We start from the raw sequence: 22,860 nt of genomic DNA, 5'->3' as shown, positions 1-22,860 counted from the left end.
CCTCCATCTCGGCCTTTGCTCCCGTCCCGAGCTCAGTCGAACTTCCAGCCAGTGTAGCGCATGATCCGACATTACTATCCCTGTGTACTCTGCCCCCACCACCTCCACCACCCCCACCAACACCTCACGGCTCACCACAAAAAAGTTGATTGTGGAATATACCTTATATATGTGCGAGAAGAAGGAGTACTCCCTTTCCCCTGGGTTCTTAAATCTCATCCTTTCCATAATCCCTCCCAGCTCCTTCATCATTCGCAGCCTTACCATTGACCTGGAGCTGGACCTGTCCACCCTCGACTCCAGCACACAGTTAAAGTTCCCTCCAATAATGAACTGATGTGAGGCCAAATCCGGAATCGCTTCCAGCATCCCCCTCATGACCCCACATCGTCCCAATTCTGTGCATGTGCATTCACTAGCACCACCAGAATCCTCTCCAACACCCTGCTCACCATCACATATCTCCCACCCGGGTCCCGAACTTCCCTAGCACTTACAAACCCCGTCATCCTGCTCAGCAAAATGACCACCCCCCCTCCATGACTTTGAGTCAAACCCAAGTTAAATACTTGACCCACCCATCCCTTTCTCAGTCTAACCTGGTCCCTCACATGGAGGTGCGTCTCCTGCAGGAAGACCACACACGCCTTCAAACTCTTTTGGTGTGCAAAGACCCTGGATCTCTTCACCGGCCCGTTCAACCCCTGTACGATCCATGTTATTAGTCTGACCGAAGGCTTGCACCTCCACTCTCCTCAGCTGTCTGCCATCCTCCCCTAACAATTCTGTCCGCTTTAATTTTACCCTAAACCATGGCCATCCAAGATGTTATTTTTCTACCCATGACCACACTTCTCCTCTAACACTGCCACGTCGCATCTCCCACCAACCCCCTCCTCCCCTCCCCATCTCCGACTTCCCATCATTCCTCGGCCATCTCCCCCCCTCACTTAAATTCACCAGTATTACCTGCCAGCTGAAAGGAAATGAAATGAAAAATGAAATGAAAATTGCTTATTGCGGTAAGTAGGCTTCAAATGAAGTTACTTTTCACAGTAACTTCATATGAAGCCTACTTGTGACAATAAGTCATTTTCATTTCATTTTCAGCGTGGCAGCTCCTGCCCAAAGGCTCCTCCGATCTACTCCTCCACCCCCTCCTCCATGCTTTGTGCAAAGGGTTCCCTGTGGACCTCCCCCACTCAAACAAAGACACATCCAAAACCACAGGTCCGAAACATAAACAGCACCACAGGCTGCAGGAGGAGGGGGGCAGTTACCCCCTTACAAACTCATTATGCCTTAACAAATGGTCAGCCCAATGAAATCCCCCACCCAAGAAGAAAGAAAAGCCCCCACCACCCTCCACCCCCCACACTACCAGTGTCCTCCAAACTCCATTGTACCTCCGTCTCCCATCAAAGTTCAGTTCTCCCTCAGTTTACATTCTTTAATAAAGTCACTGGCCTACTCTGGGATTTCAGAATAGTACTCCCGGCCTTCATTGTAACCCACAGTTTTGCCGGGTACCCTGAACCTGATCTGCCATTGACAGAGTACCACCTTGGCCCTGTTGAACCCAGCATGCCTTTTCGCCAGCTTCGCTCCAATGTACTGGTATATTTGGGCCATGTTCCTCTCCCATTCGCAGTTCCGTTTGTCCCTGGCCCACAAACCTGTGGAGCCTCACAATCACCGCCCACGGTAGCTCCCCTGCTCTTGGCTTCTGCCTTAGAAACCTGTGCGCTCTATCCACCACTGCCGCTTTGTCCAGCACCTCCTCCACCACCAGCACTGCCAGCATTCTTGAGACATATCTCGTGGCACTCGGGCCTTCTACATCTTCAGGTAGGCTGACGATATGCAGGTTCTGCCTGCTAGATCTGTTCTCCTCCTCCTCTACCTTTGCTCTTAACTCTCCTGAGAGACCCACCTCTGCCTCCAATGCCACCACTGATCGCTGTGGTCGGACATCACCCTCTCTATCTCCCGGATCTGCGACCCCTGTGCCTCCAAACACTTTTCAATCTTATCCATCGAGCCTTTCAGGAGTGCAACAGCTCCTTCGATGGCCTTCCTGCATTTCCTTTCTTTGTTGGCGAAACCCCTCTCTAATAAACGCCATCAGCTGCTCCATCTGGGGTTTTCCAACCTGTGACGATCCTTCTGCATCCGCCGTCCCTCCAATTGTTGCTGCGCCACACGCCTCCTTCAGTTCCTTGGCCAGGTCTTTAACCTTCTTCTGCCGGGTCTGATAACCAGCAGACATGCCACTCCTGAGGGGAACTTTTCCTCCACACTTTCAGCTACGCTTTCCTTTCAAAATTCTCCTGTTTTCGGGTAAAAAGAGCTTAGATCTATGCCTTCGAGCCAGAGCTGTCCTGTGTGCGACCACTCACTCCATGGCCGCCACCGGAAGTCAGGATCTGGAAAATTTATCGGAATGGTGGAACAGACATGGAAGGTCCAATGACCCCTGCTGCTATTTCTTATATTCTTGAATCATATTGTATTATCCTTGCACTAGTCCTTGGGCTGACCTCCGTTAGAGTACCGTACCCCATTCCAATCTCCTTACATGGTTGATGATTTTGAGGCTTTGGAAAAGATGCAAAGGAAGGTCACACTACCAATTCAGTTCACTTGAGATGGTTTTTGTTATTGGGCCAGACTATAAGCGCTGGGTCTTGATACATTAGAGAACTGAAGACTTTGGGGTGATCTGATTGAGGATTTTAAAGGGATTAATTAGATTGTGCAGGAGTTGATCATCTATTCTAATTAAAGCGGTTGGGGGCACCAGGGTCACAATTTCAAGTTGTATAAGGGCAAAGCTCGATTATATGTCAGGAGGTGGTTCTCTGGACAGTAGACATCAATTTGCTGAATCTCTTTAAATGAGAGCTGGAGTACCTGTTTCTAACTGAGCAGAAATCATTTCATATAAAAGATAATAATAATAGTCTTTATTATTGTCACAAGTAGGCATACATTAACATTGCAATGAAGTTACTGTGAAAAGCCCCTAGTCGCCTGTTCGGGTACACAGAGGGAGAATTCAGAATTTCCAATTCACTGAACAGCACGTCTTTCAGGACTTGTGGGAGGAAACCGGAGCACCCGGAGGAAACCCACGCTGACACGGGGAGAATGTGCAGACTCCACTCAGACAGTGACCCAAGCCGGGAATCGAACCTGGGACCTGGCACTGTGAGACTACAGTGCTAACCGCTGTGCTACCATGCCACTCTAAGCACAGCATAGCATTATTAGAGTGATCTCCTGGACTCATTTTGGTGCTAGGAGGCTGAAGAGAAATTTGCGAGGTAATTTTCCCAAAACAGGCCGATATTTTTAAACCTCTCCCAGAATATCACATGGTTTTGGTTGGGGTTGGAGTGTATATGCTGAGATAAACAAGGTTTCACACTGATGTGGGATAGGTTGCATGGACTAGGTTGCAAACTAGTTTCTAAAATTGACTGCTTCATGCGTCAGACTCTGAATATACTGCCTGCAGTCGAAAGCAGACAACCTTGTGTACTGATTGTTACTAGGAGCTACTTGTTTGTTGATTGTTCCAGTGCTTACATCATCAACAGCAACCTGACAAGTTATCAGTTTAATGATACCAGTCTAACACTGATTAAGAATGTAAAATCTGCTCCTGCAGAAATATCCCCATCTAAAGTCTTCTTAAAGGTCAAGTGGAGAATAGATTTAGAAAGTTGGGGCTCAACAAGGGCTGTGGAATGGAGCTCCTACCATTTCATGAACCCAAGCACACCCAAGTCAGGTATAGCACAGGCACATGCAAAGTCATCATAAAATTTACAGTGCAGAAGGAGGCCATTCTGCCCATCGAGTCTGCATCGGCTCTTAGAAAGAGCACCCTGCTTAAGCTCACACCTCCACCCTAAACTCCTTCCACTCTGTCCCAACAATATTCTCAAACTTCAACCTCAAAGGCGACGGCTCAACTCTAGCACTGTGACATTTTTCCATTTCCCACGCGAGGGGTTGTATTTAATGGAAGTGATGGGGGTCTCGCCTGTACGCTGAAGAGCTGGCGAGAGCCCTGCATTGCTTCTTTTCGAGAAGGCCCGATTTAGGCAATGGCAGGCCTTCCCTGGAATCATGGACCTGGGGGTGGCCAAGAGGTGTCACCCTGAGGCCAGCAGCCCCTTTGATCAGCAATACCACCGGGGAGGCACGGCTGCTGCTAGTATGACACATACTCACGAATATTGTTGCTAGATCTCAGGCCACAGGTAAGTGATGGTGAAAGTGGATTGCAGGGCGAGTTGACAGGGAAGGGGAGAGTGAGAGAGATCACGAGCAAGGGGCAGGTACTCAGTGCCTTTAAATGAGGGATCCCTTGAGAACTGAAAAACAACTGCAGCAGGGTTTGCTTGCCTTGTGCCCTGCATGGCAAGCCCTCTGCCCACTGCTGGGTTACTACCAGCAGCGGCAGGATGAGGCTCATAAGTTAGTCTCAGTTGGTGGCAAGGTGGAGGGCCTTCCCGCCACAGGAATAGTCAAGGTGGAAGTGGGATGGTGGTAGGATCCCCACCCGCCAACACCCCGCCTGATTAAATGTCCCCTGCCACCAAACTCACAATGGGGGAAGGCATTATATTTCATCCTGGTTATCATGGCCCTGGGTCACTGTCCATGTGGAGTTTGCACACTCTTCTCATGTCTGCATGGGTTTCACCCCCACAACCCAAAGATGTGCACGTTCGGTGGATTGGCCATGCTAAATTGCCCCTTAATTGGAAAAAAAATAATTGGGTACTCTAAATTTTTTTTTTTTTAAATTTCATCCTGGTTAACCTGATATCTCTGTTGAGTCAATTGCAGTTTTGTGCTGCAGGTCCACACCCACTAGGAACTAGGTTAACACAGACAAAACTCAAATCATTGCAAGCATATAAAGGAGGTGGTAATCTTATCGGTTAAGACGGGGTTTAATCTTGGGTCCTGGAGATGAATGCCTTGTGCCTGCACCCTACAAAACCTATCTTATGCACAGTCCTTGGAAATATGTTACTGTAGTCTGCTGAGAAATGTGACAAAGAACCTTCACAGAAGAAATTTAAGCAACACCTACCACATTCTTCCTCATCACTAAAATCGTCACAGTCTGGTCGTCGATCACATCTTTTTGATGCCAAGACACATCTTCCTGAGTTGCATTTGAAATGACTTGGGGAGCACTCTGAAAAGAAAATATTACATCATTATGTAAATGCATTGGGTGAGGATGATTTTACGTGATAGATTTTAGATGCAAGCGGGCCAATTATTTCAACCTATTATTTTACTACTTTCATTATTATTAAATTATTGAGAATTTACTCTTATTGTGAATTCATAGTTATAAATATAAATGGTGAGAAATTATTTTTATAAAATCACCGATATCGAACAAGACCTACAAACCCCAGGTTTATTTGAGGCTACAAGGTAAGCGGGTAATGTAATGATTTGATTTACAACCATGATGTGGAGATGCTGGCGTTGGACTGGGGTGAGCACAGTAAGAAGTCTTACAACACCAGGTTAAAGTCCAACAGGTTTGTTTCAAACACTAGCTTTCGGAGCGCAGCTCTGAGCACAGAGATGATTCACCTGAGGAAGGAGCAGTGCTCCGAAAGCTAGTGACTTGAAGCAAACCTGTTGGACTTTTACCTAGTGTTGTAAGACTTCCTACTTAATTGACAACAGAAGATCAAAATCAATTTTTTTGCATGTTTTCAGTGATTAGTTCCAGGACCTCCTGCTAATTACACTGATTCAAAACCACCTTCATGGAAAACTCTTTGGGATTGTTTTAAGTTGAGGTCAGAGTTTCTTCAAATGCAAATATGGCAACTTGTTGCAGAAAGTAACCATATAGATTAATTAGATGTTATTTGAAGTCATCTATTCTTTCATGGGCTGTGGGTTTCAGCAAGCATTTCGAATGGTTTTTAAACTGAGTGGCTTGCTAGGCCATTGCAGGGCACAGTTAAGAGTCAATCACATTGCTGTGGGTCTGGAGCCGTATGTAGGCCAGACCGGAGAAGGATAGAAAATGCATTGGAGGTTACTCAGAGAGATCTTATTAGATTGATACCTGGAATGAGTGGGTTGTCTTAAAAGGATTGGATGGACATACTGGGCTTGGTTCCACTGGAGTTTAGAAGATTGAGGGCTAACTCGTATACAAGATCCTGAATGGTCTTGACAATATTTGGATTGGAAATTATGTTTCCACTTGTGAGTGAGTCCAGAACTATGGGGCAATGTTTTAAAATTAGATGTCACCTTTTTAGGACAGAGATGAGGAGAATTTCTTTCTCTCAGAGGATTGTGCAACCTTGGAACACTCTGCCTTAAAAAAGTTCAATGACCCCGCTGCCACTGCCTTCTGAGGCAGAGGTAGATATATTCCTGTCAGACAAGGGAATCAAAGATTTATTGGGGCTAGATGGGAATATAGAACTCGAAACACAAACAGATCAGTCATGATCTTGTTAAATGGCTTGAGAGGCTGAATGGCCTACTGCTGTTCCTATTTCATTGGTGTGTCTGATTTCCTTCCCGAAAGGGCATTAGTGAATCAGATGGGTTTATACAACAATCAATGTTAGTTTCCTGGTCACCATTACTGAGAAGTTTACAATTCCAGACTAATTGATGGAATTTAAATTCTGCCTTGGTGGAGCACCTTTGGGTCTCTGGATTACTTGTGCAGTGATATTCCCACTATGCCACTGTCTTCTCAATTCTGACAACCAATCAAAGATCAGGAATTTGGCTTTAAAACTTTTAAAGGATTATTAAACGTTCACCTACTTCAACTATCAGCTCTCTGTGACTTTGCTGAAAGCCTCATCCATGCTTTTGTCACACTGGACTGAGTTATTGCCATACTGTCCTGGTCAGCCTTAGATCCTCCACCCTCTGTGACCCTCAGCTTATCCAAACTCTTTTTACCAAATCCTCACTCACGCCATGGCCTATTAACCGAACACCTGGGCTGGATTCTCCAATTCTGGGACTATGTCCCCATGCCGGCGTGGGAACGGTCGGAAAATTGGCACAAAACGGCCACCGATTCCCGTTTTGCTACGGGCTAGCATGCCAGCAGCGTAGAGCACCCGGAGAATTGCCGGGTCTGTGGCCGCGCATGTGCACGGCGGCCTGCAGTGGCCGTGCCGTGCTTCATGGTGTAGGCCGCTCGCGGACCCGGCCTGCAAAATTGTGCCCCCCTTCAGTCAGCTCGCGCGCCCCGACCACCCCTCCACAGTGCCCCCTGCCCCGAATAATGTCCGCCATGCCTGTGGATCGGCCCTCCCCTGACTGTGGTGGCACTGGACTGAGACCGCAGTCGCCACATCTAGTTCTCGACAGGTGAGACCACGCCATTGGGAATTCGGCCGGTCAGGGGCAGAGCATTGGGGGGGCGGGCCTAAGGCAACGTCCTGAGGCTGTCGAGACGTGGCACGATGTACTCTTAGAGTACGCCGTTTTGGAGGGGGCGGAGCATCGTGAAAGTGGCGGCGCCCCCGATTTCATCAGGAATTGTAATTCTCTGGCCATTCGCCGAATGCGATTTTAGCGTCGGCGACCGGAGAATCCACCCAGGGTCTTCCAAATAAACCCACAATTTAAAATTCTCCCCCTCCTTTTCAAACCCCTTTACGATCATGACCTCTTCCAGTCCTGCAACTTTCCCAGAACTTGATGTTCCTCCAACCATGCCTCTTGTGCATTTCTACTCCATTTACCACACAACTGGCATGTGTGCCATGAGCCATTTAGGCCAAAAGCTCTGAAATTATCTCCCTAATCCTCCCCGCTGCTCTCTCTCCCCTTCTTGACCTTCCTTTAAACCTATTTTTGACAAAGCTTTAAGTTATTCCGCCTGGTATCTTCTTCTTCGACATTGATTACTGAGCAGTGCTTTGGGATGTTATAGTTTGTTTTACAAATGCAAGTCATTTTGTTTATAAAATGCAACAGCCAAGCTTGAGACAAGAGTCAAAGATGAACAAAAGGTTCTTTTTGTATTTTATGATCACAAATTATTCTTGTTTCTGCAGTAAATGTGATGTGATGCGCCTCAAGCTTTGTCTACAATTGATGTTGAATTGATTAATCCCAGCAAGAGCAGGTATTCTTGTATTAGTCAGAGGAAAATCAACAAGGTTTTGAACTTTTGATCCCATACCATGAGCTCCACAGGAAAGCATGGAAGATGGTGACACTCAATATTATCATCATCATTATTTGGGCTATAATTTCGCAGTTTGCCTTCCTGCTATGAAACCTATCATTTTCATTCCATTTGAAATCAATCCTAATTGCCAAAAGGCATTTAAGCGCTCTACTCCCCACACCCTCTCATTCCAGCCAAGACGATGCCACCCAAGAGAATGGCTCCGAGATAGACAAAGGCAGAGCCGGGATGCCGTGGAGGAGAGGCGGGACCTCTGTTCCCTGGGGTGGCAAACCGGCTGCAGCCCCCCCCCCCAATGTCTACCAGGCATGGGCTCAGGTGGCAGGGCCCACCGCAAGGACTGGGCAGCAGAGCCGGCAAAAGCTGTACGACTTCCTCAGGGCGGCCAGGGTGAGTCACCAGCTCCGTGCCCCATGGCACTATCCCCATCCCATAGCCAGGCGGCCTGGTAGGCAGTGCTGGGTTAGGATGGGCAGCCTCCTGGCCAGACATGGTGAGCCACAAGCTCTGTACCCCTGGTACTGCAACCGCCTCCCCACATAGTCATCACCCCCCCCCCCCCCCCCCCCCCCGCCATGTGGCCCAGTTGGCAGTGCTGGATTAGGATAGGCAAGTCCCTGGCCAGACATGGCGAGTCACCAACCCCTGGCACCACCAGCATTCCACACACCTCCACCCACACACCTCACCCTCCAGAGGGAACTGCCAGCAGCCCCCTCACATCCCAGTCTGCACCACATACCAGTACCTGTACCACCTGCCATGGCAGTGTGCCACACAAACACAACGGCCGCCAGCTGCGGACCCCCCACGCTGCCCGAATCCAAGTGACTCGCACTGTGCATTATCTCCCCCCAGGAAAAGATGGCCCACAATCACAGGGGGAAGGAGACAAGAGAGTGCCCGTCGGACCTGCGACCCCTCACTGTCGCGGAACAGGGGGAGCTGGACCTGATCGGCAGGGTGGATGAGCGGGCAGTGGCAGAGGCGGAGGTTGGCATGAGACAGCCAGGTGAGCCCCCAATGAGTTGAATCATCCCCCACCACCCCCACCCACAACCTTACCATGAGTCTTGTCTTGTCTCTTGCAGCATCACCACCAGACGATGAGGAACCGACTGGTGTCCCTCGCCCCCAGCCACAACCCCACAACCCACCAGGCAATGGGGCAGGACCGTCCGGTGTCTCACGACCCCGCAGCAACCTCGCGACACCTTGAAGCTCATGTCTGGGGAGGATACCAACGACTCATCACTGCTGCCATTCCAGCACCTTCACCAAGCCCAGAGACACTCACCGCAGCTGGGTATTTTAGTGAAGAGCTTCCTGGGGCACTATGGTGCAACCACACATATAGAAGCAGCGCTGGAGGTAGGAATCCCCGAGGGGGTGGACGGTTGGAGAGAGGGCCAACCCAGGGTGGGAGTGTTGGAGGATGGCAAGGACCGGTGCCCCCAGGGCAGTCGGGGGTAGCCCCGTTGGCTGCCCTCAGATGCGACCGGGACCTGGACCTGTGAACCGGGGCTGCCATGTGGTAGGGCCAACTGGTGCATGGCTGATCACAGCTCGCCCCTCCACCCCTGCCCCTGCCCCACACCTGCACACCCAGAAGGACTGTGGGCCAGTGTGATGAAAAGGCTAGCACATAAGCAGGGGTCACCTGGGCAGACAGTGGTATATGACACCGGTCGGGAGTCAGACATTATCAGATGTTACAGAGCACCAGAGCACATTGCGGAGCAGATTGTCATAATCCTCTGCCCTATGGACCAGACCCCCTGACGCTCTCGACTAGGGGCCATCACCCTATGGTGCAGCTGTTGGGTCGCTCAGAGAGGGGGTGGGAGTGTGGGTGTGGGTGATGGGGTGGAGGTGGTGCAGGGAGGGGTGCTCATGGTGGGGGTTTGTTGGGGTGGGACGGGCCATTGAGCTGCCGGCGGCCAGGCATCCTAGTCAGCAAACCTGGAGGTGATTAGAGTGTCCCATACGTGGCGACCCTGGCATTCATGTCGTATGGCCTCCTGCGCCTGGCCGGAACCCATGTCCTGCACATCCTGGTCCTCCTCCGCATCCTTCCTATCGGACGAGGCCTGGCATTCCTTCATCCCCTCCTCCAGCACGTTGCCCCTCTGCTGTGCGATGCTGTGGAGGATGCAGCAGGCCACCACAATGTGGGAGACCATCCCAGTGCTATGCTGCAGGACCCACCAAAGCAGTCCAGGCACTTGAACCGTGCCTTCAGGATGCTGATGCATCACTCGATAACGCCCTGGTCGCTACATGGTTCTCCGCATTGCTCTGTGGTTCTGGATGGGCATCAGCAGCCACGACCGTAGCAGATAACTCCTATCACCAAGGAGCAAACCTCATATCCGGGGAAATGCCTCAAAGGTGTCGGGCATCGTCGAGTGTGCCAGGACAAAGGCATTGTGCACACTGCCCGGGTATTGGGCGCAGATATGAATGATGTGCAGTTGGTGGTCGTACATCGAGGGAGTGGAATCCATTCTGATTAACAATGGGTACATCTCCATGCACTGGTACCCATAGGGGGACATGCATTCCATCCACTCCCTGGGGCTTGTCAGCGATGGCGGCAAATCCCACTGTCTGGGCAAGCTAGTGGCTCAGTCCAGGCTGAAGGTAATGTATTGTGCTGACCCGGCATACAGGGCATCCGTTACGGCATGGATGCACCTGTGCATGGAGGAATGCGATATCCCAGACAGGTCCCCATTCAGCACCTGGGAGGATCCCGTGGCAAAAAGGTTAGGGCGACCACCGGGAGTGGGTGCCCTCCCCCAAACCCCCACAGTTGCAGATGCACCATGATCTGGCAGAGATGTTGCACAGTCTCCCTGCTCAGCCACAGTCATCGGCTACACACTGGGTCCAGCAGGTCCTCGTACGACAGGCACTGCTGGTGTACACGAGTCCTAGTGTGATGACTCCTTCCCACATTTTCCTCAGCCATTAGGCGGCCAGTTCTCCATTATCACCAGCTGGCTCCTGCTCCTATGGAGCAGGCAGGCTCCTGTTCTGCAGGGGGCTCCCCGAGCAGCTCCTGCTCATGCACCCTCAGTGCAGCTGCCAGGGCTATGGTGGCCAGGCAGATGCCAACCACACCTGCTGTACACCAAAATCCACTTCCAGCAGGGGATAAGGGCAGACATGTTGGCATGGTGAGTACTCCCGTGTCCAATCAGGTCTAACAGGCTACGGGGTGGCCCTGGTCTGCAGTGCAACCCTTGCAGATGTCCCCCTCTCCCCTCCCGATCCTAGCCCCACTCCCCGACACTTTTCCCTACACAACATGCCCCTAGCCACTGGGATGTCCCTGTCCCGCATCCCTGCCAGCATTACGCTCGGCGATCCCTGTCCTACTCCCTCCTGTGGTATCTACCGTAGGTGCCCTCCTTGGCTGGACAGCATGCTACCCCACCAGCAGGGGGGCAATTGGTTGTAGGGGGGCAAGGAGCACCATGTGCCACCGACCGGTGCCATGCCTGCTGGCTTGCATGCGGGCAAGAACTGCAGACGCGGCCGGGCAAGGGGGGTGGGCACAGTGGGACTATAGCTGTCGTGTTCCGTGGGTCCCGGTGTGCTGTATCAGTTGTGCCAACCAGTCTGTGGGCAGGATGGATGACAGAAGAGGTGCAGTGGGCAGGCGAGGCTTGCTGCCGGCCAGTGTTCTCATGGGGTGGGCTGGTTGATGGTGCCACTGGTGGGGCATCCACTCTGGTGGGGGGGGCAGTGGGCCAGGAAGGGTGGCAAAGGCCACAGTGCATGCATCTGCTGTTCAGGCTGTCCTCTGCAACACCCGCCCACCCCACCCCTGCTCCCCCTGCAGTGGGAAAGTGCCTCAGATTGGCACACTGAGGGATGCCAACACCTGGTGAACCACTGGCTGGGCTGGGCTACACATTCCATTTATGGGGCAGCTGGGGACATGTCTTCTCTCCTCTCACACCCTCAGCAGCCACGGTGCCCGGAGCCCATTTTTAAATACTGCAAGTGAACCACGCTGGCATCACGTCCACCTGGCGGAGCAGGAGCACTGTGGGGGTCCACAGAATACTGGGTTGGGCCCGTGAATGATATGCTAATGACCGTTACTGTACAATTAGCATATCCATGCCGGCACAGGGCGTGGAATGCATTCACGCCGTTATCGTGGCGACGGGAATTCCATTGGGCGCCTGGTGAAATACTAGATTTTCGGCTGACGGGCGATTTTCTGCCCGATCGCAATTCACGATTGTGACGTTGCTGGACAGCGAATCTCGCCCAAAGAGTCTGCAAAGAGATTTAGATAGGTTAGGTGAGTGGCCAAAAATTTGGCGGATGGAATATAATGTGTGAATCTGTGAGATTGTCCACTTTAAGACAGCAAGAATTGAAAAGCAGCATAGTATTAACAGAGACAGACTGCAGTACAGAGAGATCTGGGGCCAGATTCTCTGATTCGGAGGCTACGTGGGGAGGATCTGTGGCGTTTTACGTGGAAAAATTTGGCGGCGCCCCCTCACGATGCTGCGACCGGTACGTAAAACTCCCGGCCTTCACAGACTAAACGGTTGGAGAATGGCCGTGTCCGCGCATGCGCACAACGACAACCTGCAGCGGTCACGCTGTAAAACATGGTGCCGGCGTGCGCGGACCCGATCTGCCAGATAGTGTTCCCCACCGGCCCTTGCGGAAGCCCCCCCCCCCTCCCCCCTCAGTCAGCAGCACGGCTCCCGCACGACTGTGGCGGCTCTGACACAGTCTGCAGCCACCACACCGGTTTACGCACGGCTGAGACCAGAGGTGAACTGCGCTGTCGTGAACATGACCCATCAGGGGCGGAGCATCAGCGGAGGGCCTTCAGCTGACGCGTTGAGGCCGTCCCAACGGCGTGCACTGCGCGCTGCAATTATGCCGTTTTGGAGTATACGAAACCTGCGTCAAACAGACAGCGTCCCGATTACGATCTAGAAAGGGATACTCTGCCCGATCGCCGATTCCGAAATCAGCAACGGGGAATGGAGAATCTCGCCTATCCTGAATCACAGAAAAAACAAAAACGGGATTGCCGCCCATTTAAATGCTCCGGTTTCCTCCTAATGGCAGCATCGAGGTTAAAGGTTTGCTCCCCGTGCCAGTCGGAGGATGCAAATGATCAATGACCTCTGTAATGAAATTATTTGGATGCACATTCTGTATGGTTCTGAATCGAACGTTTTCACAATCCCTGGATCTACTTTGAATGAAACATGTTGTTTGAGGGTTGGGATACAAGGGGCGGGATTTTCCCCTACCCGGCGGGGCGGGGGGTCCCAGCGAAGCGGAGTGGCGCCAACCACTCCGGCGCGGGCCTCCCCAAAGGTGTGGAATTCTCCGCACCTTTAGGCGCCAAGCCCTCACATTGAGGGGCTAGGCCCGCGCCGGAGCGGTTGGCACCACACCGACTGGCGCCCAATCCAGCTCCAGCGGCCTTTGACGGGTGGCGGAGAATTTCTGCCATGGCGGGGGCGGGATTTTCAGCGGCCCCAGGCGATTCTCGGATCCTGCGGGGGGTCGGAGAATTACGCCCAAGGGAACGACAGGAGTACTGCCCAGCCAGTGCAAAGTAGGCTATGTCCGCAGCATGTGTCTAGTCTTACGATCAAAATGTCACCACCCCTCCCCACACCGATGCTACACCCGGTGGTTTTCTAGCAGCCGCGCCACATAAACCCCCTCGGTTTAAACCTGCAGACACGGATGGAGAATTGCCGTATCCGTGGCCGCGCAAATGCACGGTGGTGACCTGTGGCGGCCACACAGTACAACATGGTGCTGGTCGTGCACGTACCTGGCCTGTGAGATAGTGCCGCCTCACCACCCCCCACCAGTCCCCCTAGCCGTCGCCGAAGCCTCGCCTGGCCAGCGAAATGACACCCCTACCCCAACTGTGGCGGCACTGGACACAGTCCCTGAAAACTGAGAGTCCCCACGGCATGTGGCATACTCAGTGATGATGCCATTTTAGAGGGGGTGGAGCATCCGTAAAACGGCACCGCCCTCGATTTCTGTGTCAAAGCGGATTCTGCGGCCAATCGCCAAATGCTATTTCGGCATTGCCGATCGGGGAATCCTGCCCATTGTGTCCCAAATGAGACTTCCGGCCAATATCTTTAATTTTACACTGCAACTAAAAGTAGAATTGCAACTTGATATTATTCCTAAAGCTGTAAGTGTCAATATTAACCTTCCACATTATCATCAGGCATCAGGCATGTCTTGTTGTCAGTCATTTCCCTGGGAAATTGTCTGCAGTCTGTGTCCTCCGGCCATTGCAGTCCAACCATGCTCAGTACGGTCTCACAGTGTTCTTTCGATTCTTCACATAGGGATCTTAGAATAATAAAACAAAATATTTACATTTTGTTCCCTCATATAAATCATCAATTATTATTGTGAAGAGCTGGGGTCTGGGCACCGATGTCTGCGGCACCCCACTAGTCACTGCCTGCCATTTGGAAAAAGACCCCTTTTGTTTCCTGCCTGCCAACCAGTTTTCTATGTATCTAAATGCAGTGTCCCCAATCCCATGCACTTTAATTTTACATGCTAATCTATTATGTGGGACCTTGTCGAAAGCCTTCTGAAAGTTCAAATAAACTACATCCCCAGCTCCCTTTCATCAGCTCTACTAATTACATCCTTGAAGAATCCCAGTAGATTTATCAAGCATGATTTCCCTTTTATAAATCCATGCTGACTCTGTCCGACCTTGCCATTATTTCCAAAGTCTTTTATAATGGACTTGTATTTTCCCCACTACCGACGTTTCCCTGTTTTCTCTCTACCTCCCTTTTTAAATAGCCTCCAATCTGGAGGAACTGTTGCAGAGTCTATAGGATCTTGAAAGGTGACCACCAATACATCCACTGTTTCCTTAAGTGCTCTGGGCTGCAGCTTATCAGTCCATGGGGTTTTATCGACCTTCAATCCCATCAATTCCCCAATACAATTTCCCTATTAATAGTGATTTCCTTCAGTTCTTCCCTCTCACTAAACCCTGTGTTCCACAACATTTCTGGTACATTATATGTGTACTCCTTTGAGATGACAGAACCAAAGTATATATTTAGTTGGTTAGCAATTTCTTTGTTCCCTATTATAAATTCTCCTGTGTCTGACTGCAAGGGACCTAACAGTTGTCTTCACCACTCTTTTTCTTGTCGCATACCAGCCTAGGTTTTCAATTGTCTTACCTGTCTCACTCACATTTACTCCTTCCTGTCCCTAACCAAAGCAGAAGACCATTTCCTCAGCGGTGTGACTGCATCCCTAGTAGAAAGTGTCCAGGTAATTTTCCCTCTCTCTGATGCATTGCACTGCCTGCAGCTCAGCCTCCAGCCCAATGACTCAGAGCTAAATTTGCTCAAGCCACAGACACTTACTGTAGATGTGTTTGCCTTGGATCTCATTGGTCTCCATGAACTCCCACATCTATAGTTGCATGTTGTTTTATTCATTCCAGAATTGTGTAAAGATCGTTAATGTGACAGGCTTAGATTATGATTGTGGGAAAAACATCTGGTGAAAGCTACAAAAGGAGAAAAGGCACAAAACCTGACACATTATTATTATTAATATGACAACCTACTCTATTATATTATTACAGGCATTTTTGCTTGAAATCTTGATTGAAATTGTGCTCTTTGTCAATCATATTATCTGCTAAATATTTTTTGAATAGAATACTTTTTACGTTACCTGCAAGGTGGGACCCGCCGATTAGTCTCATGGTCACACTTTGGTACAAGGATGGTGCACGCAAAGAACATGAGGTACTTATAACAATTGGTCTGAACAAGGGTCGGAAATAGTGAAAATTCCCAGCTGATGGATGCCTCTTTCTGGTTACGGTGACTCAGGTAGTTAGGGTAGATGGTGGAGTTGTACGGCTGATTCATACACAGCTCAAGAGTTATAGGCTCACATTTACCTGCAAAAGGGAAAACATTTAAATGGGTTTTCTTTCCAGATAGTTGAGTTTTAAATTTTGATTTTGGCAAAGTGGATGGAGATGAAATATGAGACAAATTGACTAGTTAGTTTGTCAGCTAAAAATACAAATTAACCATGCTGTCTTTAAAATGAAGCCAACTTTTTTGCCAATGCGTCACAAATTGAAGCTCCGAACTTAATAATAATCATTTATTGTCACAAGTAGGCTTCAAATGAAGTTACTGTGAAAAGCCCCACATTCTGGCGCCGGTTCGGGGAGGCTGGAACCAAATGAAACCAAGTTGGTTTAGCACAGTGAGCTAAATAGCTGGCTTGTAATGCAGAACAATGCCAGCAGCGTGGGTTCAATTCCCGTTCCAGCCTCCCCGAACAGGCGTCGGAATGTGGCGACTACGGGCTTTTCACAGTAACTTCATTTGAAGCCTACTTGCGACAATAACCGATTGTTATTATTAAGTTCTGAGCTTCAATTTGTGACGCATTGGCAAAATGTATACATTTTGCAAAGTTTAATTGAACTCATAGTCAAAAGTAGGTAAACTTTGGTGTGGTATACCATGTGAGCTACACATCTTTCAGAATAATTGGATCCATCAGCATATGTCTAACTTACTACAGTTTATTCTGCTGTTTTGTGCTGCACAATTAGAGCTTCCATTGCACGTGTCACTACAGGAATTTTCAACACAGGCTAAATCCTCTTCCTTACAAGAGTTCTGATCTGCTGGAACAAACAGAAAACACATATCATTGTTTTTAATACTCCTCCTTCTCAAAGTAAATCCTTGTGTATCCTTTATTATTGTGTATCTTTAGGGGCTGGTTTGGCACAGGGCTAATTAGCTGGCTTTTAAAGCAGACCAAGGCAGGCCAGCAGTGTGGGTTCAATTCCTGTATCAGCCTCTCCGAACAGGCGCCGGACTGTGGCAACTAGGGGCTTTTCACAGTAACTTCATTTGAAGACAACTTGTGACAATAAGCAATTTTTATTTCATGTTCATATTAGGAGTTCAATTTGGTCCACTCCATCCTTGTCCACGCTGTTCTTTGATCAGCTTCGGAATCTCAAACCATCAAGAGCGTAGAAAAGAACCTCTGGCCGGGATTCTCTGATCACGCGGCCAAGTTCTGACGCCGGCGTCAAAAGCGTCGCGAGCCACTCCGGCGTCAACGGGCCTCCAGGCCCAGGTCTGCACCCCTTCTCAGAGGGCTAGTGCGGCGCCGGAGTGGTGTCCGCTGCTCTGGCGCTCGACAGCCGGCGCGCCACTGCCGGCGCGGGTTCAAACACGCACGCCAAGGCCGGCGCGAGTTCGCCCATGCGCGTGGGTTCCCATCTCTGCGCCGGCCCCCGGGGCAATATGGCAGAGCCCTACATGGGCCCTGCGCAGAGGAACATAGCCCCCCATGGAAATAGCCATCCACCGATCGTTAGGCCCCGATCGCGGGCCAGGCCACCATGGAGGCCCACCACCCAGGAGTCAGATCCCCCTGCCACCCCCCCCCCCCCACCCCCCAACCAGGACCGCCCCCGCAGCCAGAACTCCAAGGTCCCGCAGGGTAGGACCATACGTAACCTATGCCGGAGGGACTTGGCCGAACTCGGCGGACACTCAGCCCGTCAAGGCGCGGAGAATCGCCGGGGGCCACTTTCAACGGCCCCCGAGCTGCGCGGCGGCGATTCTGCGGGCGCCCGAGAATCAGCGCCAGAGAATCGGTGGGCCGGCGTTGGAGCGGCGTGGCGCAATTCTCGCGCCCCCCCCACCCAACGATTCTCTGACCCGGCGGGGGATCGGAGAATCCCGGCCTCTATTTTCCCCTTTTCATTTCAAGTGGCTTTTCGGGGTTTGGGAATTTAGGAATGTCCTGCAGAATATGCCTAAAATGCTGCCAGCCACAAGAATATTTTGTTTAAAGGTCAGTTAGGAACCTAACCTGGGAATATTAGATGCTGACATTTGGTGGACAAAATACTGACATTTTCCATCTTAACATCGACATCCACAATCTTTTTTTAAAAATAAATTTAGAGTAGCCAATTATTTTTTCCAATTATGGGGCAATTTAGAGTGGCCAATCTACCTATCCTGCACATCTTTGGGTTGTGGGGGTGAAACCCACGCAGACACGGGGAGAATGTGCAAACTCCACATGGACAGTGACCCAGGGCCGGGATTCGAACCCAGGTCCTCAGCGCCGTAGGCAGCAATGCTAACCACTGTGCCACCGTGCTGCCCTAACATCCACAATCTTAACATGCACAATAATTCATAGCAAATTCTAACTTTGAAAAAAAGGTCTTTGCATTGTCAAAACCGTAGGAGATATTGGACAATATTTGATAAAGGCAGTGTTCCTGATGTCAGGTACCAACACGGGTGATACCACAGCTGACCCAATCTTCAGGAGCCCTGAAGGAAAAGGTTGCAGGAACCCTGCACAAGGGCTCAAGGCTCCATGGGGAACATTTAATTCCAGGACTGCCCCCAGGAGGGGGAAAGCCCTGCCCCAAGACCTGACAGACAATCAGACACTGACTCACAGCTCTCCATAACTGGCAGTGCCATGTGGAGCAGTGGTTGCTGCCAGCTTAGGGCATCACAAAGGTTTATCGTCGGATCTCTGGATAAAGGTAAGCAACAGCAGGATGGTCATCGCAGGATTGTCATGGAGGAAAGGACGAGGGGGGGGGGGGGGGGTGGATGACATTAGCTGGCCTACCTACCCCTTACTGAGGCCAGATCCCTAAATCTTGCATCTTTGAGTGAGGACCCCACAACAACCCAATAGGCAGCTGATTAAGTACCACAGGTAATTGGATGAGACCCTGGTATCAATTGCCCACTTAAGGGCCTCAACAGACATTCAGGCCGGAAGAAAGTCCACAATCATTCCTGCCCTGGGATTAATATGGGGGTAGAGGACGTGTTGGAGGTTTGCAGGTGGATGGGTCTTTTCCCTCACATCCTTCTGGTTGATCAAATGCACCCACACCAACCCCACCACGTCAGAACTCGCCTCGGGTGGGCTGGTATTAAATTCTGCTGAATATTTCGAATGTTTTTTTTTAAAGTTCGTTCTTGGGATGTGGGTGTCTCTGGCTGGGCCCTTGAACCCTAATTGCCCTTGAACTGAGTGGCTTGATGGGCAATTTCTATGGGGTGCAGTTAAGAGTCAACCACATTACTGTGTGGGTCTGGATTCACATGTAGGCCAGACTGGGTAAGGACGGCAGATTTACTTCCGTGGAGGACATTAGTGAGCCAGATGCGTTTTTACGACAATCGACAATGGTCATGGTCACCATTAAACTTTTAATTCCAGATTTTTATTGGATTCAAATTTCACCATCTGCCATGGTGGGATTTTCACCCAGGCCACCAATGAATTACTCTGGATTTCTGGATTACTAGTCCAGTAACAATACCACTACGCCACCGCCTCCCCCCATATACTAATTCATAACAAATAATAGAAGATAACTGGAAAATAGATTTTTTTTCCTATGTTAGTAGCAGCAATATTTTGGGTGTCCTTTCTTATTTAGGAAAAATACTAAAGTTAACAACATTAACTATTTTGGTTAACTCTGGGAACTCATTGGACACAACTAAAACAAATTAACCGCTCTAAATTGACTCTTTCCGCATGCACTAAAAAAATCTCATCTGCACACATAATCACATGATTATTCAGCTTTGGAATCAAATACAGTTAATTATGGAACCATGTCATGATTAAACTGTGGTGTACAGCATGATTGAATTCATACTTTCAAATTGTGGAAATTCCAACTTTATTAATCATTTGTACTGAGTTAAGAAGAATTACAAACCATGAGTTTTGGAACAGTTCACTTCGTCACTCCAGTCTTCACAGTCATTTTCACCATCACAGTGGAAAATGCTGGGAATACATCGACCATTACGGCATTCCATCAGGCCCTGGCTCTTGCAAGCTGGAAAACAATTTTAATAATTTTAACTTTTTAATATAATTACGTCAAAGTAAAATTATTTCAATAACAGTTAAAGATCCTTTGTTGCAATGTGAAATAGAGCGAGACGTGAACTCTGGCATGTATACGAGTAAGGTCTGACAACATGGAACAAGTGTTCACTGGGAAGCAGTAAGTTAATACAGTGCTGAAGGAAATCCCCAAGGCATAAGTGGCACTTTACTAAAGAATAGATGAATTGGAGCTCGATGACTGATAGGACTGGAGGGAACTTCTGTGGCTATTGAATCTGCAACTTGTCAGGTTAGATCATTTCAAAGGAAATTCAAACCTATTTGTTTAAGGAAATAACATACTCCTGAATAAAGAAGTACAAAGTAAAGGAAATGTTCCGGAAAATAATTTGTGCAAGTTAAGGTGTTCAAACACCAAGATGACCTGAACCCAAGGATGTTGAAAAAATTGATACAGAGATAAAAACTCTGGCTACAATTAAATGTGGATAAGTCATACCGTCATTGTGACACAGGAGGCCATTCAGCTCATACCAGCTCTTTCTAAAGCAATATAATTAGTCCCATTCCCCTGCACTACCCCCGTAGCCCTGCAAGATTATTTAGCTCATGTCCCAATCCAGGTTTCTTTAGAAATCATTCATGTCACCAATTCTACCACCTTCATACACAGCAATTTCTAGGTCATTACCATTCGCTGAGTGATCCCCTGCATCCCTTTTTCCAAAACCGTAAATCTGTGACCCCCTAGTCCTTGTACCATGGCTAATGGGAACAGTTTTTCATTGTCTACTTTATCTAAACCTATCATAATCTTGCATGCCTCTATCAAATATCCCCTCAATCTCGACATCACAGTGCTAAAAAAAAATACTCAGCACGTCGGCCAGTATCTGTGGAGAGAAAAACAGTTAGTGAGATGGAAAGAGTGATTTGCCCACTCCAGAGAAAGTGACTGCAAGGCTGGGATTTTAACTGTGGAGGGGGAGGTGCAGGCCACAGCAGGGCCAGCTAACTGGGGAAATGTTTGGAGTCAGTCACAGGCGCTGTTCAGTGCAGAGCTTCACAAAGCCCGCCTTAGTGCAGTAGGACTTTGCCCCAGTTATAATAAAAACAGAAAAGACCTCCAGCCCTCTGATGAAAAATGAAATGAAAATCGCTTATTGTCACGAGTAGGCTTCAATGAAGTTACTGTGAAATGCCCCTAGTCACCACATTCCGGCGCCTGTCCGGGGAGGCTGGTACGGGAATCGAACCGTGCTGCTGGCCTGCTTGGTCTGCTTTAAAAGCCAGCGATTTAGCCCAGTGAGCTAACCAGCCCGTCAATTACCACGACACGTGAATGGTGAAACAATCGAGGCTTTATTGCACAACATGTTGTGCCTCCTGCAACTGGAACCAGAATGGGAGCAGTGCAGGAGAACATACACTTTTATAGCCGCCTGCTGGGAGGAGCCATCAGGCTGGGATTTACTGTGGTACATGTAATACATCGGCAGTACCGTAATACATGCAATGTGTTACTAGTGGTGTTTACCGCACCCTCACTCCTCACACCCTCTCATCCCCCACCCACACTCCCCATGCCCCATCCACACCACCTCATGCCTCAAACCATGCCCCATGGCCCCACATGCCTCAATGTCAAGGTATGGCCCAACCCATGCCCTATGCCCTCAGATAAAGCTATGGCATGTCTGTGCCCATTCACTCACTATACTTTGCATAGAAGAAATGAACCCTATAGTGCCTTTAGGAGTGTAAAATAAAAGCTTTTAAAGACAGCAGTCCTTGATTGATAACCTTACACTTTCTTACAAAAAACTGCTCATTTAATAATAATCTTTATTGTCACAAATAGGCTTACATTAACACTGCAATGAAGTTACTGTGAAAAGCCCCTAGTCGCCACATTCTGGTGCCTGTTCGGATACACTGAGGGAGAATTCAGAATGTCCAATTCACCTAACAGCACATTAGGCTGTAGCATTGATTGGGACGCCGTTCAAAGATGGCAACCTGATCTGTTTTGAAATGGTTCCCAGCTCAATGAGGCCGGACCCTGCCAAAATGGTGGTGTAAACCACGCCCACTCATTTATTTTTACAGAGGTCCAAGATTCCAAGAGAAAAATGGTGAATGCAATTGGAGAGTTACATACCAGTTTTCTGTCTGAGCCTGACACTTTATCAAATTCTGGTAATATTCCACCCCGTGTTTCCATTACTGGCTCAGCACCATTTTTCCACCTGGCTATCTTTACTACTAATAATAAAAGTAATATACTGCGGATGATGTAAACCTGAAAGAAAAATAGAAAATGCGGGATAAACTCAGCAGGGCTGGCAGTTTTATCCCTGTGGGCTCGAATCAAAATACATTCCCCTCTAATAAACGCTTTCAGTGCCTCCCAAACCACCCCAGCCGCAATCTCTCCAGTGTCATTGATCTTTATGTACGCCTGAATGGCCTCCTTCTCTCGCTCACAGATCTCCTCATCCGCTAACAGCCCTGTATCTACTCTCCACTGTGGGCGCTGGGGCTTTCCCGTGCCTGCCCGCAGGTCTATCCAGTGTGGTGCGTGATCTGAAACCACAATTGCTGAGTACTCAGTGTCCTCAACCCCTGCTAACAGTGTTTTATTTCGCACAAAGAAATCT

The 22,860-nt window shown here is 49.4% G+C and overlaps 1 protein-coding gene across 12 annotated transcripts in view; it reads right to left on the bottom strand.

Annotated features, from left to right (window-relative positions):
* corin (corin, serine peptidase) overlaps positions 1–22,860 on the bottom strand; it is a 309,000-nt gene that overhangs the window by 81,360 nt on the left and 204,780 nt on the right. For all 12 annotated transcript variants that reach the window (XM_038791255.1, XM_038791254.1, XM_038791261.1 and 9 more), the window contains exons 9-13: positions 20,064–20,186; positions 16,845–16,952; positions 15,977–16,208; positions 14,463–14,608; positions 5,114–5,221 (exon numbers count right to left, since the gene is read on the bottom strand). In XM_038791255.1, the coding sequence (XP_038647183.1) occupies positions 5,114–5,221; positions 14,463–14,608; positions 15,977–16,208; positions 16,845–16,952; positions 20,064–20,186 (717 nt within the window). The remainder of the gene's footprint in view (positions 1–5,113; positions 5,222–14,462; positions 14,609–15,976; positions 16,209–16,844; positions 16,953–20,063; positions 20,187–22,860) is intronic.

Source organism: Scyliorhinus canicula, chromosome 3 (assembly GCF_902713615.1).
Source record: "Scyliorhinus canicula chromosome 3, sScyCan1.1, whole genome shotgun sequence".
NCBI lineage: Eukaryota > Metazoa > Chordata > Chondrichthyes > Carcharhiniformes > Scyliorhinidae > Scyliorhinus > Scyliorhinus canicula.
The sequence above is the reverse complement of the archived record's forward strand: the minus strand, read 5'-3'. Positions and strand labels throughout refer to the sequence as shown.